Source organism: Monodelphis domestica, chromosome 5 (genome assembly GCF_027887165.1).
Source record: "Monodelphis domestica isolate mMonDom1 chromosome 5, mMonDom1.pri, whole genome shotgun sequence".
Taxonomy (NCBI): Eukaryota; Metazoa; Chordata; class Mammalia; order Didelphimorphia; family Didelphidae; genus Monodelphis; species Monodelphis domestica.
Window position 1 is genome coordinate 214759153 of NC_077231.1, and position 18080 is coordinate 214777232.

The 18080-nt window shown below is 38.7% G+C and overlaps 1 protein-coding gene and 1 pseudogene across 1 annotated transcript in view; both read right to left on the reverse strand.

The window, feature by feature from the left end:
• The window catches only part of KDM7A (lysine demethylase 7A), a 113048-nt gene extending 95246 nt beyond the window's left edge, over positions 1 to 17802 (reverse strand). The window contains exon 1 of the mRNA XM_001367912.4: positions 17388 to 17802. Within this exon, the coding sequence (XP_001367949.2) occupies positions 17388 to 17581 (194 nt within the window). The 5' untranslated portion in view covers positions 17582 to 17802. The remainder of the gene's footprint in view (positions 1 to 17387) is intronic.
• LOC130454602 (grpE protein homolog 1, mitochondrial-like) lies at positions 807 to 15435 on the reverse strand (annotated as a pseudogene).
• Positions 17803 to 18080: the final 278 nt, after the last annotated feature.

Here is an 18080-nt window from a genome sequence, read left to right on the forward strand (position 1 = left end):
ACAAAAGATACTTAAGCCTTGATGTTTTGTTTTGTTTTGTTTTGTTTTTTAATGTAAAATATCTTCAGGTATTTGGTTCAAGAATGGAGTTTAAACATCTTGAAAAGAATATCCCATCTGCCTCATTGTTGGAGGAAAAACCTTTACAGAACAAAACCTCTGGCTCTTTGCTTCTCGACTTTATGTTGCATATTAAACATAAATAAACAAAACAAATCTTTTGGAAATAGTTAACACCAAATCAAGAAATAAACATACAAAAGGAAAAACAAGTTTTTTTATAAAGCCTATGAAAATAACAAGTAAGAATTGGTACTCTAATAGTCAAAACAGTCAAAAGTGTAGCTCTCTCTAAAAATAATTTTGTAAAATCACATTTCGGTTTAAAGTAAAATTCTGTTCAAAGATTTTTGGAGTCCTTTCAACCACAAAATCACAGTTTCTCCTGACCAAAAAAAAAAAAAAAAGCACGTGTGCACATGCACACGTGTTCAAACTGCTAACCCAAAAGGTAAAATCTTTCGATTTCCAAAGAGCAGCATTTTGGCATCCTTTCTATAGTGGTAACAATCTGACCTTTGCTGAACAGCTTCTGTTTACAGAAGAAGAGCTTCACTGCCATTTGGTGAGTGGGACAGTGACAACTTTAGCACTTTTCATTGTCTTAATCTTCAGATATTATTGCTTAGCTGGCATTCTTTTGACACTTGAGGAGAACAGAGTTGAATTAATGACTAACCAGAATGCCCTGGGATTTGAAAACATTTTCACAATCCCTACCCCCAAACCCACCCCCATTGCTCCCATTTATATTCTCTTTTTTGATGTCACAAGACTAGGTAGCTAATTTTTAAAGTTTTTTTTTCAGTAGGCTTGGTTAGCTATTTCTCCTACCTAAAATGTATTCTTTCTCCTATTCAACTAGCAAAATACTACACCATCCTCCAAGGCCCAATGCAAATTTTATCTCCTGTGAAGTTTTCTCCAAGTGTTACACCTATAAATGATTTTTCTCGCTCCAAATTTCCTGTGATCTTAAATGAAGAACTCATTACCACTAACAATCGATACTGAGCTATAAAGTATATGTTAGCTCAATGACTAGAATTGTAAACGTTTGAAACCTATACATAGTTTGTGATCTTGATTAGAAACTATAACTGTGGTAGCAGTGGTAATCAATAAATGTCTCACAGAATCACAGGATTTCAGGGTTAAAAAGGACTTCAGAAGTTATTTTAATCCGGTCTAAAAAATTTTTTTTTTTCCAAATCAGAGCAAAGCTTTTATTTGCTCATTTCTAGTATTTACAATATTCTTGGAATGTCTGTGGACTAAGATTCCTTGCCATAGACCTTAACAACACACAATGAAGCCAACCATTCTATGGGGCTTTCCTCTATGTCAGTTTTACAGAGCTTTACCCATTCACTCAGTTTCTTGTCATTAAACTTGATCAAGCTGATCAACTCAACCCATACCTGAGTAAGAATTATTTCAACCACATTCCCCCAAAGTTATCTTTCTTCTTTAACTTGAGAACTTCTATGAAAGAAAACCCATGACATCCCAAGACAACATATTCCATATCTGGTTAGCTCTGTAAGAAGTGTTTCCTTACTTCACACTTTTAAAATCTTCTTCCTTGCAAGTTCCATCTACTCCTAATTCTGCCCATATAAGATAGTTACGTTTTCCCCAAGTCTTTACTTTTTTCCAGGCTGAAAACCCCTAGTTCCTTCAATCTATATGGCATGATGTTGAGTTTTCTCATCATCCTGGCTGCCCTTCTCTAGAAGCTCTCTAGCTTCCCAACTTCCTTCCTCAAATATGGTAAACAGAATTTAATATAATATTACAGATATGATCTAACAAGTGCAAAGTATAATGACAACTACTGTACTGAACACCATTCCCCACCTAATGAAGCATTAGACTACATAGCATTTGGAGCTGCTAGATTACAAAGCTGACTTGTATAAACTCCACCCAAGGTTCCAGATATTTTTCAGGTCAACTTCTATCTACGAACCACTATCTCCAATCTTATATTTATGAAATTGGTCTTTAAAAATCATGTTAGCTAAAAAATTTGCCACTAGTTGACACAGATTATGTCAAGTACTGAGAGGACAAAATGTAGACCCGTATAGCTAGAACAGAAAGGGTATGGAGGTCATGCTATGACAGAGGCAAGAAAAGGACTGTGCCAGATGGCAGAGGTCCCTAGATAGCACCCAAAGGTATTACAACTGTATTTAGATAGTGGGAAGTCATTAAAAACTTTTGAGCAAATGACTAACATGATCAGATCTATGAAAAAATTCTTCTGACAGCAGTATGAAGGATAAATTGGAGGGGAGATAGAGTGCAATCAGGAAGAGTGAATAGCAGAGACTGTCAAATGCCTACTGCAACCAGTGCATTTCTAAAATTGAGTAAAATAAGGTATATGTTCTCATTAAATATTAAACCAAAAGGTACTTCAACTATAGACAATCTTCATGAACGCTAGATGCAAACCCTAAATTGTACTATCTCTAATAGACTGGCAAGTTCCCTAAAGTAGAATTATGTTTTGCATATCTTTATAACTTACTCTGTACCTAAAACAGAGATTTGCAATTTGTCAACATATAAGCATATATTAAGCATCTATTAAACTACAAATACAAAATATGAAAAAATTCTTCCTCTTCAGGAGTTTAACATTCCATCAAGGTAGGAAACAGGTACACATACAAGTATACAGAGAACAAGAGTATATGTAGAATATACTTCACTTTGAAAACTACACACACCAGGGGCAGCTAGGTGGCTCACTGAATAGAGCCAGGCCTGGAAAACAGAGGTCCTGGGTTCAAATTTAACATAAAAAACTTCTAGCTATGTGACCCTGGGAAAATCACTTAACCCCAATTACCTAGCCCTTACCACTCTTCTGCTTTGGAAATGATACTTAGTATCAATTCTAAGGCAGAAGGTAAAGGTTTAAAAAAAGACTGTAATTAATAATATGGAAATAGGTTTTGAACAATGATACATGTATAACCCAGGGGAATTACTCATCAGCTCTAGGAGGGGAGAGGGAGAAGAGAAAGAACATGAATCATGTAACCATGGAAAAATATTCTTAATTTTTTTAAAAAGAAAAGAAAAAGACTGGAAGATGGTGATGCCTTTGGCAAAAATCTGAAAGTTAGGAAAAGAATGTGTTTGAAGAGATGTTTGAGCTCCATTTTGAACCAGCTGTTTCTGAGATGCCTCCTGGACATCCGACATCCAGTTTGAAATACCCAATAGGCAGTTTGTGATGAAGGACTTAAGCTCAGCAGAGACTAGAGCTGGATATTTGGACATGTAAGTCACCAGCACTAAGATGATAATGTAACTCATGATTAAATCATCAAAATAGGCTGTGTATATAGAAAGAAGAGGGGAAGAGGGCCCAGGAAAGAGACCTAGGGAACACAGAGGACATGAAATGGTTGATAAGAGATGAGGAAGGTATGGTGAGACAAGTAGGAAGAGAACCAGGTGACCAGAATGTCACCAAAAAAAAAAAAAGAGAGAGGATGTAGGGGGACAATGTCAAATGCAGCAGAGAGATCTGGAAGGATAAGAACTAAAAAAAGACTATCAGCAGTGGTTGATAAGTCTGGAAAAAGGAGTTTCAATTGATGGATGTGGTAAGACAAAAGAATGGAAAGATTTAAGGAAAGAAAAAAGGAAGTGCAGGTAGTAGAGACTGCTTTTTCTGTGGTTTGACTGGGAAAAGTAGAGGAGATGATAGCTAAAAAGAATAATAGGGAATTAGCAAAGTTTTTTGTTTTGTTTTTTGATGTATGAGGGAAATTTGATCATATGTGAAGACAGTAGGAAAGGTATTAAAGATTAGACAAAAAGGAGAACCAACTGAAGGGTGTAATCTGCTAGAAAAGTTTGGAAGGGATGGTAATCAATCAATATGGAGGAATTCTTTTTTTTTTTTTTTAAGAATTCCTGGAGACATTTTATTCTTTGAACACAGCTTTTAAGTAGCCAGGGTTTTTAAGAGATAAAACATTATTCGAGATACTATACATGTACAATAGTGCCTCAGAGGCTCTGTTCTTTAAGTATACAATACTAAAATCAATTTGCAGACCTTCCGAATTATTCAGTTCATTAAATAATGCAACTTTGAGACTGGCTGAATTTTCTGTTGAGCCACTGGTTACTTTAAGTCTTCCACGAAGGGCAGGGGAAATGTGACAAGTGAAGGAGGAAGTATCCGTTTAATAGCTGAATGGCATTTGAGTGGAGGGGAGAAATGAGTTAGGTTGTTATGGTTCTTTAACAACACCCACCAAAGCAGGTCTCAAGGTTCGCCTGTGTAGCTTATACCCAATTTTGTTTACTAGTGCAACAGTGCCAGGCTCCTTCCCCTCTATTGGAGTATGGAACAAAGCTTCATGTTCATAGGGATCAAATTTGTCACCAAGAGGATTTAATTTGAGCAAATCATGTTTTTTTAATACTTTTTGAATCTGGACTTCAGTCATAACAAGACCCTCATATAGGTTCTTCAAATGAGGATTTTCTTCCTTTATTTCATCTTTTGGGACACTTTCTGTAGCCTTTTCCAAAATGTCAGCAACTTCTAGTAAATCCTTACAGAAACCTTGAATACCAAAGTTTCTTTCAGCTGTTCTTCTAATTTGACCTTTTCTTCAATTAGTGTCTTCTCTGTAGAGGTATTGTCTATCTTCTGTTCATTTTGACTGGAATCCTCTTCTAAGTTCTGGCCATTATTTTTCTGTTTTGTTGCTGTACAGAGCCGTCTAGAAGAGGTTCGGAGGGAGAGGGCTATGGCTGGGAGAGTCTGTCGCACCAAACCTGAGCACTGTGCCGCCATGACCATCCCTCAGTTCAGCATAACCCCGATAGTGAGCCAGGAATTCATTTTAGCAAGAAAAAGGGTCACTTCATTATTGATCATTTCAATTGGTAGAAAAGAGAATGGGGGAAGTAAAAAAGTTTCTAAAATGAAGAGAAGGGGAAAAGAGGGAGCTAGCTCATGGCAAATGTCTTTAATTTTCTCAGCAAAGAGTCATGGTTCTTGGCTGAGAGGGTAGGGAAAGAAGTAAAGTATGAGGTGTAAGGAGTAAAGATCTTTGGAACAGGGAAAACCAGTGAAATAGTGAATCAATTAAGGAGAAATATAAGGATTGCCTTCCAGCTTTGAAGGCTTAGCTGAGATTAAATGGAAAATGTGAGGGTATTCAGTCAGCACGCTTATGTGACTTCCTCTAGTTCCATTCAGTAGCATATGAGTAAGGAGCTAAGAAGGCTCATGATGGGAATAATAAAAAAACTGTAGTTTAGCAAGGGATAAAACTACAATAGAACAAAAGGATGAAAAATCTGAGGGTGGAAGAGTAGAGTTGAATTTGTGAACTAGAGAGGGCTTACTGATTTTGGGGAGGGAGGAAAGTAAAGTGGAAGCATGGGTCTAAGAAAGCACTTAGGTATGGAGGTGCCTAAGATTTCAATGAAGATAAAAGGATAAATTAGAAGGAATAAGATATAGGGTGAGGTAGAATGATAGTAGGTTATGATGAGATACGGTTAAGACTTTGTGGCAGTGTACATTTAAGAAAAATATTTACTGCATTAATGAAAAATGAAATTTTATTTTATCACATCATAATCTAGAGCAGAAAAGGACCTCAGATGTCATTAGTCCAATTCACTTCTTTTGCAGATAAGGAAACTGAGGTTAATGGAGATTGAGTGATTTGTTCACTTACACTGGTAATAAGCATAAGATGCAAGATTTGAAACTGCTGTGTCTGTATCACAAGGTCCGTTTTGTAGTTCATAATTTCCACTAGAGGTCAGACTAGAGTTTCACAAATAATTCACTCAATAACTTCTTCAGTACTTTACTGGATCATGTGATTATCTTGTTTTTCTTGCACATTTCTTGTCTAATTCAATTCTTGTTCATATCCTACCATAATCCAATAAAGGAATCCACCTAAAATGCTGGGAGACTTCCTCAAATCTCTTGACAATGTATGAATATATCATAGAGCACATGGACATTAGCTATATTAACGCTCACACTGGCTCTATGTTCGACTCAGTTTTCCAGTTATATATGTCTTGAATGTTAACCTTTAATGCTATTTCTTTCTTTAAAAAAACAAAAACAAAAACCAACAACCCTTACCTTCTGCCTTAGAACCAATACTTTGTATTTTTTCTGGGAGGGGCCTCCATTTTTTAAATTTATCATTTAAACTCCCAACTCTTTTGAACACCTCCAATACTCTGAAAACAAACCCATCTCAAGTTGTACAGGTGCCTTGGCAAATTTGGGGATGACAAATAGAATTTATCTTCTTTTAATTGCACACAAATATGCTGCTAATTATCACACGTGAAGTTGAACACAATGGACCATCAGGTCTTTTAGGATGTGTTGTGGCAATTCAATACTTTCTTTGAATTTTTTCTTCTTATTCTGTGATTAGCTTTTCTGATAGGGGGCTTTTATATCTCTTTTAGAAGAAAAAGTCATCATAGATTACTTTCAAGTGACCCTGAAAAAAAATTAAAATCCACTTTATCTAATATTATTTCTCAGTAACTAAAATTGTCCCTTTGAAATCTGCATGAGCCTATGCCATAAAGATGACATTGCCATATTGTAAATACATATGTCTGGGTGTTTCATTCGATTAAGAGGCATTCATAAAAAGAGAGAAGCAGCAACAATGGATAAAAAGCATGTCTGTATTTTGTTTTTTGAATGAATTCATGAATTGTACTTTATGTCCTTACATACTATATGTACTTCATCCATGAATTGGACTTTATGTGGTGATTGAAGTCAGCTCTGCAAAGCTCACAATACAATATTAGTCTTAATCAATTCAACATTTATTCTGTGATTCAGTTTTTTTCTTATATAAAAATAAGTTATTAGACTAGATGATCATCAATTATAACCCCAGTGATTATCTAGGCCTGACCCATACCCCAAAGAAATCCCTACTATCACAAACCAAACAAGTGGTCATCTAACACATGCCTAAAGTTCTTCAATAAGGGAGAACCTGCCACCTTCTCAAGGCAGTTCATACCCTTTATAGATGTTAGAAAGTTGTTCCTGACAGAAAAATAAATCTGTCTCTTTGCAACCTTACCCATTAATCAAAGGATTACAGATCTCTGTGGAGAGGGAGGTCCTTAATTATTGTACCACAGACTTTGGTCTTTGAGTCTCTTTTAATCAATTATTTTTAACAACTTGGATTAAAACAGTTTAATTAACAAAAAATGCAAGTGTCGAAAAATCCACTTAACTATACTAATATTCAGACCCAATTTCATCATTTTATCTATAGGCATATAAAAAATAAGATATATTTCTGATATTTCTACAGCACCCTCCTAATCTTTTAATCTCTAGTCACAACACCAAAATGGAAAATGAGGTTAATTTGCCACAATTTGTCCTTAGGAAACCCATGCTGGCTTCCAATGATTACTTCTTTTTTCTAAGTACACCCAAAACATTTATTTAATAATTCATCCTGGGGTTTTTCTAGAGATGTAAAGTTTACTGACCAATAGTTTCTTGCATCAAAACCCTCTCCATTTTGAAAATCAGAATATTTTTTGAGATTCTAGCCATCTGGCAACTCTTTCATTTCCAATATTCCTAAAAGATTACCAAAAGTGGTTCTGTAATCACATCTGCAAATTGTTGCATAACCTTGGATGTGATTCATCTGAGTATGAAGATATGAGCTCATTCCTAGTTATTCTCTAAGCCATCATCAAAAACAGTTAAGGTATCAAAAAGTTTCCATTCTTAGAAGAAGCAGGTTTCAGTTATCAGGAAAATATATTGATTTAGAACACTTCATTCCCCTTGCTGTTGGATAAATGAAGTGTTACCGTATTGCTCTTATGTGCTAATATAGCCATCTGAAAGACATATGACACTTATTAGCCTAGGAACAATCATTGAGCTAACATTTCATTGGTTCAAAAATTATTCCACAAGTAGATTATTGAGCACTTTGGGATTTTACTGGGGAAAAGCCAAAACTAACTAGAGATTGGAGAGGGATGAAGGGAATATTGAGTTAGAGGCAAAGCAGACCCAAATTGAAAACACACCTCTCCCTCTCCTTCTCTCCCACCGCCCTTCCTCTTAACAACAAAAAAGAGCATGAAATCTCCCATAAAGAATATACCAAACAAACTTGTACCATCATGTCATTCCCTGGCTCCAGAATCTTCAGTGGCTAACCATGAATCACATTGAACTGTTCATTCTCACTTTCAAAGGTCTCCCCATTATCAGTCTCATTTATGTCTTCTTTATTACTGTTGGCATAAACTCATCACCTAAACCAAACTAACCTGCAGGGCTAACTAACATCCACTACTCTCTAACTTGCAAATTCTTTTTTGGTCATTCCGTGAGGTATATAGAACCCTCCATTAATGCCCTCTTTTCTATAATTCCAGATCCCTTTCCAGGATAAATATTTTTACACCATTGGTGAACAGATGATAAAATAACACTAACTGAAGTCTGGAACAAGTTAGAAAAAGTAACCTGTACCCTACCCATAAGCACATTTCATTAAGTCAGAGAGAATGCCTGAGGATAGTCCATGATCTAGGAGGAAATAAGGAGCTGTATTTTTTTTTAAAGGCAGAGATAAGGCAATGATCAGGAAAAAGTGCTAATCCTGAAGTTTGAGTGTTCTGAAGGCAGGTTAGTTTCAAAAAGCATCTACCAAAACTCAAAAGTGAAACCAAAAAAAAAAAAGACAAGGGGGTCCAGAGAAGGGTGTCTGTTCTCAGGGAAAAAAGAAAACTTTGGGGTCTGCTATGTACCCATAGAGATGTCAAACATCAACAGCTGAAACCAGATTAAAATGTAATTGTAAAATAAATAAAAACACAATACAACATAAATGTTAATTGATGGTCTCCTTAATCAATGAGGCCCACAGGTTCCCATTTCCATTTGACCCTGGTGTAGCCAATAGTCAAGCCTTAAAGCCAGGACTACTCTCTTAAGAGTAAAAGCTGCAGGGAGGGTACTGACCTTGCAGTGTTTTATCAACCAGGAATTCCCTCTACCAGTGAAATCAAAGGTCTAGTTCTTATCTTTAGCCCTATATCAAAACAAATAGGGTCTTCAACATGAATGATAGATTTTCAACAACACTTCCTTATCCCGTTTTTATGACAGGCATCTGTAGTATGAAATAGACTATTAACCATCACAAGAAAAAGTTGTCAACGAGACCAAGTAATTGTAGTATCTCTTCTATAAATTGCAAACAGTTCCAACACCTACAAGAACAAGTCCCTAAAAACAGTAAGGTATGATAGGAAAAAACATTGGATTTTAAGACAGAGTGTGGGTCAGCTATTTAGTATCTTTGTAAACTTAAGCAAGACCCCTTTGGCCTTGGTTTTTTAATTTGCAAAATGAGGAGGTTGGACCAGATCATCCCAAGGGTCCTTTCCCATTTTTTAATCTCATAATCTCAAAACAAGGTCACTTGGTTCTCATCTCTAGGATAAATCCTGGGAAACAAATGTCATTCACATACAAATTCAATATTTGGTATTTTGTCTATCTTTCAGTCAGTGTTGTTTCACATAAAACCTGGGTTGTTTAGAATTCTTTTTGTACTGGATCAATAGATTCAATATTCAAAAGAAAATTAAAACATGCAGACTGTTACTCCATGAGGCAGTTTTAAGTTTTTAAAAGTTAACAATTTAAAATAAAAGTTCCACTGACACATGGATAATATATGTACTTTATTTCAAGGCATATCATTTGAATGCAGATAAACTAATATAATTTACAAAGACATTCTTCAAGATGAATCAGATCACAAACTTAGCATTCAAGTGAAAAGGTAAGAAAAGGATACTTAATTCTTAAAATTAAGGAAATTCTATCATATTTAAATTGATTTAGTCCAGATGCAAAGTATAAATGTACCACATACCTAGAAGTCGAGATAGGTGCTGACATTGCAATTAATTTCCATTTAGTTCCATTGATAAAGGCTTAACTATGATTGCTCTTACCTAAGTTAATTAACTTTTATATTAAAGGATTTTTTTTACACATAGGTTCTTCACTTCATACTTCCCACATCCTAATACATGTTTCCACTATTACTATTCCTGCTATGATCAAAAAAACAAAAAACTTCATTTAACTAGAAAGAGAAAAAGCTTAAAACAAAGTTCAGGTATTCTGGAAGATCTAATAATCTCTCATTTCACTCTGCATCAATTCCTGGAAGTTCTTCCAAGTGTAGAAATCCTTCAGTTCATCGTTCCTTATAGCACAGTAGTATTCTATTACCATCATATAAACAATTTGTTCAATCATTCCCCAATTGAGAGACACCTCCTCATTTTACAATTTTTTGCCACCACAAAGAGCACAGCTATGAATATTTTTGTACAAACATTTTTCATTATTAATATCTAATCTCTCAAAAAAAGAAAGAATGAAAGTACTCTGAGTTCATAGCTAGAAGAGTTCTTACAAATTCACGGAGGACAAATAATTATCCCGTGCTCTCTAGAATGCCTGTTCCATAGGTAACAAATGTGTTTTCATCTAAAAAAGCTTTTATTTTCCCATTCTTTCCATCACTTGGTTTTCACAAAGACCTTATTCCTTCTTAATGAAAGAAAAGCCCCATTTCCAGAAGTGAAGCTGGAATATTCTTCTCGACTGTTTCTAAGTTCTACTAGCATCACCTTTTAGCAACCTCTCCTTTGAAGAACTCCATCCATATCTACCAAAATCTGCCAATCAACCAAAATTCTGGTAGCAGTTTTCTACTACTCTCCAAGACACTACCTTTCTTCCAATTTAGTGCTTAGCTCACAAACTTTCTCTGCTCTAACTTCTGCCCTGACACTAGGGGGTCTTCAATATATGGGCTGATAACTCAACACCCTTACCTCACAGTTCCTCAACTTATTTACCTCACATACCTACACTCCCCCCACAACACCCTAGTGATCCTAATCACCTTGCAGGTTCCCCACACAAGATACTCCAAATTCATCTCCTGATTCTAGGCATTTACTGTCTATTCCTTATGCCTCTCCCTTATCATCTCTCCCATCAAGGGCTCCATGATTTCCTCCAAGTCCCAGCTAAAATCTCATATTCTACAAGAAGCTTTTCCTTTTTTTTTTTTTAACTCTTACCTTCAATACTAGGTATTGGTTCTAAGGCAGAAGAGTGGGAAGGGCTAGGCAATGGGGGTTAAGTAACTTGCCCAGGGTCACACAGATGGGAAGTATCTGAGGCCAGATTTGAACCTAGGACCTCCCATCTCTAGGCTTGGCTCTTAATCCACTGAGCCACCCAGCTGCCCCCAAGAAGCTTTTCCTGATGACACTAAATGCCAATGCCTTCCCTACACCATTATCCTGTTGTAATATAATTGGTATTATTGCTTTTTTGGTAGTTTTTCAGAGTGTCTCCAACTGCACTGGACTATGAAACTCCTTGAAAACAGACTGCCATTTACCCACCTTTGTCTCCTCAGGTTTTGCATAAGACCTGGCACATAATAAGTAGGCTCTTAATAAACGATTATTGATTGACTGATAAATTCTCACTTTCTAAGTGAGAAAATTGACACTCAGAGAAGTGAAGTAGCCTACCTAAAATCACTAGCCAACAACAGAGACAGTCCTGAAATTTGGGTTTCTAGAATTAGTCCGATCAGCAGTCACACTATAAGCAATTCCTAAAACCTGTTCCTTCCTATATACTGCAAAATCCTCTGAATGCTACCAAAAAATCTTTTTTTAATAAAATTTTAAATTTGAAAATGAAAACAGATCATCTGCTTCTCAAAATATAGATAAGACTGCTGTAATCTACTGAAATGTTAGTCTGAATGTCCAAAAGCAGCAATAATGTATAACTTATCAGATATCAATAGCAACATAACAGCTAGAAGTGAAAGCTAATTGAGCAATCATTTATGAATGCTTATCATGTGCTAGGCATTGTGCAATGGTAGGGTCTTATAGTTTAAATTCTGTTAATATAGTCACAAGGTCTTACATATAGAACATGCTTAGCAAGTATCTATCAATAGACTAATTATTCAAGATTTTTTAATCGTATAATCGTTCTAGTCAGGGGAACAAGCCATTTATTAAGCCATCTACTATGTACCAAGCATTGTGTTCAGCAGGAGGATACAAAGGGGAAAAGAAAAAAAAAGGGCCTACCCACAAGGAGCTCACATTCTAGTGGTGGAAATAATATGTAAACAACTAGGTAGATATAAGATACATATATAGTGTAGATGGATTGGGGGGGGGGAAGGGGGAGGAATTAGTAGCTGAAGGAACCCAGAAAAGTTACCTGGATCTACTGGGATGAAGTAAATTTTGAAGGAAGATGGGGCAGTGGTGAGAGGTATGTGAGAAAATGAGTAAAAACCAGACAAGAGATGTAGCATTGCATTCAAATGACCAATGTAGCTGGAACATATCAAATATGATTCTGGAGAGTGAAGTAAAAGAAAACTGGAAGGCAGGAAGGAGGCCTATCTCCCAGAGAACTTTAAATGCCAAACAGAGGAGCTTATTTATATTTAATTCTGAAAGTACTAGGGAGCCACTGAAGGTCACTCACTGGGTGGGACCTAGGGATCAGTGGTGGGTGGATTAAATGGGGAAGACTTGAGGCAGGAAGGCCTGTTAGAAGGCAATAAGAGTAACACACAAAAGGTGAAAACAGAGCTTGAATCAGGGTTGTGGCTGTATAAATGAAAAGATGGGGATGTAGATGATTGCTGCTCTGAAGGCAGGAATGACAAGATTCAGCAATGTATTAGATATGAAGGATGTCAAAGATGGCAATGAGGTTGTGCTCTGGTGATTTAAGAGGGTGCCCCAACAGTTATAGGAAAGTTGGAAAAAAGGAAGACTTCGGCAGTGGCAGTGAAAAAATAAAATATATCTATTTGGGGCATATTGATTTTGAGAAATCTACAAGATATCCAAATTCAGCATCAATAGCAATCAACACTGTCATATGCTGAAAAGAAATCAAAAGAATGAGAATTGAGAAAAGGTCACTGGAATTTGGCAATCAGGCATCAATAGAAAGGACAGTTTCAGCTGACTAATGAAGTCTGAAGCTCAAATGCAAATGTTAGTTTAAAAGATATGGAAAAATAGAGGTAACTAATGAGACAGCCTTTTCAAGGGGTGTAGCCACAAAAAAGGAGAGTGATAGATCTACTAGGTAGAATGATGGTCAGATCAATCAAAGGTTTTGTTGTTTTAAAGAGAAAACATGAATGTGTTTGTAGGTAGACAGGCTTGTTTTTCTGAAATACATTAGTGTTCAACATTTATAATAAGAGTTGGTTAAAAAGCTGAAGAGGAAAAAAATGAAATTTAAGCCTGTCAGTTTAATTTCAGGAAGAGATTTTTTGGGATAGAGTTATGCATCATTTCTTGGGCATCATGAAATAAGGAAACATCTCTTTAAAAACCTAACCATTTTAATGGAAATCTTCCTAAGATATATAAATAAAAAGAACAGACTTAATCACCAAATCCAAAAATATGAGAATCTTAATATCAAGTTAAGAAACAAATAAATAGAAATACTAGTTCCTTAAATTTATAGACTATCTTATACAGATAAACACAGGAATTCCTCATTTACCTGAAATGTCAAAGAGTGAAGGATACATAAAGAAGATAGTTGCTTTTCTATTAGAAAACAAACTCCTTAAATTAAGATCAAGAACTATCTTGATTTTCTATTTGTATCCCCAGTGCTAACAGTCAGGATAAAATAAATGCTTTTTCATTCATTCATCCATTCCTAAAAATACAGGCATTTTAGTTTTATAGTACCTTCCAAGACTTTTCCTTATCTCTCTCTTCTTCCTATTACTTTTTCCATTCTGTCTATTGTCATCTCATTGACTCCTGTAACTTCAATTATCAATATGGAAATTACTCTCCAAATCTATTGATTCTATTATCTCTAGCCCTGTGTACCCTGGGGTCTTTATTTCAATATATCCAAAACGAAATTCCTCATTTTCTCACCAAAAAAAAGAAATCTATCCCAATTTATTTTCCCTTTTGGTTGATGGCACCACTACAGATCCAGTTATCTATAGCTCAAAACCTTGGGAGTTGACTTTGACTCTTCCTTTTCCCTACAGGATCAATCAGCAAACAAGACCTATTAATTCTAACCACTATATCTCTCTTTCCTTTGCCTTTCTATTTTCTGTACTGATACCTCTGTCTTACAACCTTTGAAAAGCTTTTGAACTTGCCTACCTAAATCTAACTTTGGGCCTCACCAATCAAACTAACAAGCATTTATTTTAAAAGTATTGGTTCTAAAACAGAAGAGCAGTAAGGCCTAAGCAATGGAGCCTAAGTGACTTGCCCCAGATCATACAGCTAATCTTATCTAAGGCCATATTTGAAAGCAAGGCCTCCTAACTTTGGGCCTGGTTCTCTATCCACTGAATCCCCTAGCTGCCCCAATAACAATTTTTTAAAGTATTACACAGCAATAGTTTGTTATGGGAAAATAATTCCCTTATATTAATGAACTTTACTTTATTGCCAAGATCTCATTAACAATCTAACATGCTAATGATTTAAAATACTTCTTTTGTATGTAAGTAATATAATTTCACAGCATTTCTAAATGTTATGATTTTCAAACTACATAACTTAATTTTATTCTACTTTCAAAGGAAAGCATCAAATGTTTTATAACAAAAAATGATCTATACTCAGAAAAGTTTATTTCAGTAGTCTAATTACAATGAAATCATGCAAGCTTAATTCACATCATAGATTTTTTAAAAAATTTATCCCCCTTTCCTAGATTCCTCATCTCTTTGCCCTTAAAAATTCACAATCATAAATTTCTTTATAAGATACTAGCAATATAAGCTTAACTGCTACATATACCAGTAAAAATATCAGACACCTAAAAGTGAAATAATTTTTTAAATCCATATCCACTTTTTAAAATTATGTTTTTTTTAATCCTTACCCTTCATCTTAGAATCAATACTATGTATTGGTTCAAAGGCAGAAAAACAGTAAAGGCTAGGCAATGAGGGTTAAGCAACTTGCCCAGGGTCACATAGCTAGGAAGTGTCTGAGGCCACATTTGCACCCAGGACCTCCCATCTCTGGGCCTTATTCTTAATCCACTGAGCTACCCAGCTGCCCCGAACTTTTTTACAATTTAATCTAACATGAGCAACAACTGTACATTGTATTAAAAAATTATTTACTTTTAATTTTATATATGTTAAAAGATATCTGAATATCATATATCTATGTTCCAAAATTAGGAAATGTATTTTAGTTTGCCTGTAACCAAAGTAAAGAAGTGTTATAATGCAGAAATAGGATATCAAAAGTACACAAGGCTACAAGGTACAATTAAATATTCAATCCATTTAAAATAATGTGAACCCATCACTTATTAGCAGTGGGCAATGCACCTGATTCACCATTAACTAAAACTACAAGATGATCTTTTGGGTTACTTCCAACTCTAAAATTTTATTTTGTGAATTTTCTATATTGCAATAAGGTCATCAAACGACTTGGAAAACTAAATATTAAATTACTTAAATTTAAGGATCTGTCGTCTTAAGTATCTGGAAGATATTTTTACTGAGACTGTTTATACCAGGATTTCCTACCCCAGGAGCTACTGAAGTAAACAAAACCGACCTGTCACTTTGGTATCTCCAGAATTCTGGGCACAGATGCTCGAGCAAGATTACAGTACTTAACAGCCTTCTTTTCCCGAACCAGTGGAGGGCGCCAAAGATACTTAGTCCCAGGCTGTGTTTTTGCAAAGGGGAAGAAGGGGAAGGAGGAGGAGGATGGGGGCTGTATTTAAATGTCCTGCTGTCAATCAAAGGACATTTCCTACAATCACAGCCACCATATCTGCCATCACTCCGGGGCTTGATTTTGACAAGATATTCGACTCAACCCTAGCCAAGGAACTCACTTCTCCTGAGGGTTCCCCCAGGGCAATGCCAGAACCCCCGAAAAAGGACTTTGGTGGCTCATTCGTAACTAGTTTCTTTGTTTAAATGCCCGAGAATCCCTCCCACGCCGGAGTCCGGAGGCTGTGGCGCCGCCCTTTATTAGCCACACACTTTGATTACAAAACACACGAGTCGGCGGCCTGGCCGACCCACGGCTCCCACAAACGTCAAAGCCAGAAACACGGAGGCGACTCGCTTCTGGCAACGACCTTTGCCACCGCCGCAACCGAGACTCCAAGCCCCGATACAATTGACCAAAGTTCATTCCAGTAAAGCCCCCGGGAGAGCGGGGGCGCGACTAGGACGAGGCCGGTCCTAAGGTCTCCCGTGGGTCGGTCGGCCCATGTGAAATCTCTTTGTAAAGTTTCTCCTTTTGGGGAGGGAAGTAAGTGAAGGGCCGGGAATCCGAGCTGCCCCCTCCACCTTCTTCCCCTGCCCCCGCCTACATAGCGGCCCAGCTGTCCCACTCCCCGGGGGGCAGAGGGAGCATCCAAGAGGGGTGCCAATTTCTGCCTCCCAACCTGCCGCCCCCTCGGGAGAGAACGAAGCCGAAAACTTCCAATTAACAAGATGGAATTTTCTTCTCCTTCCAGTTCTTTTTTAAGTACCCGACAGACCGTGCCTCCTCATCTGTTGCTATGTTTACTTGAGCACGGCTTCGCGGGGCTGGGGCTTTCGATTGGAGGCTACAACGACGTCGCGCCCCCCGACGCAAGCAGAGGGATGAAATGTTTCCATGAAAACACAATCATAATTTATTTTAACTGGGGGTTGGGGGAAAGGAAAGAGGAAGGAAAGGAAGCTCTAGACGTAGAATTCGGGCAAGCCCCGAGCCCGTCCCGGAGGCAAAGAGCCCTTCCCCCCCATCCACCTCCTTCAGTGAAAGCGAAGAGTGGGGGTGGGGGATGCTGGCGGGCCCCCCCAACCCCACACCTAGCCCCCCGGACCCCGAGTCGCGGTCCCCGACGCCAACTCCTCCCCTCTGCCAACTTCACTCTCGGGCCCCCTTTGTTCCTGTTTGTTGTGGTGACTCTTCACCCCGGTCGCCACCTCGTCGCCAGCCTGTACCCGGCTGGCGGAGGGAGACGGGGCTCCCGGAAGCCGGCCCCGATCGCGGCGGGCAGTCCCGGTCCCCAGCCCCGAGCGTGCGGTCCCAGGACCTGGGGGTCGGCTCCCCGCGGCCGGGGGGAGGGGGAACAGCAGAAGGAGGAAAGGGAGGGGGGGGGGGTTATTTACCTGCCATGGAACCAGTCCTTACAGATATCGCACTCGATCATGAAGCGGTTCACGTCGTACGGCTGCCGGCATACACAGTACACAGGCGGCGGGGGCGGCGCAGCCGAGGCCCGACCCGGGGCCGCCACGGCCACCGCGGCGGGGGCTGCTTCGGCGGCTGCTCCAGCGGCCACCGCCGCCGCCGCTCCGGCCATCTTTAAAAGACACTCTCTCGCTCGCTCGCTCGCTCCCTCGCCCGCTGACTAGAGCGAGCCCAGTCGCCAGCCAGCGCCGCCTCCCGCAGCCACGGCGGCACAGCAGCAGCAGCAGCAGCACCAGCGGCGGCGGCGGCAACAGCGGCGGCGGCACAGCAGCAGCAGCACCAGTGGCGGCGACAGCAACAGCGCCGCGGCGCGCGGACTGGCGGGCGAGCGAGCGAGCAGGCGGGCGCGCGCCTCCGCCCGGCGGCCCCGCAGAATACCCCTTCACCCGCGCGCTCTCCTTCCGGCGCTCTTCGCGAGGACGTGCGCAAAGACGCACGTTCTGGCGTCTGGCGCGCGCTCTTGCCTTCCTTGTCTGCCGGGGGCCGAAAGGCTTGGAAGGGCACAGGGGGAGGGGGAGAGGGAAGAGAACGGGGAGAGGCGGGGCGCCCCGCGTCCTGGAGGGAGAGTTGGGCAGATTATTATGGTTTTGTTTTTTTAAGAAACCATGGAG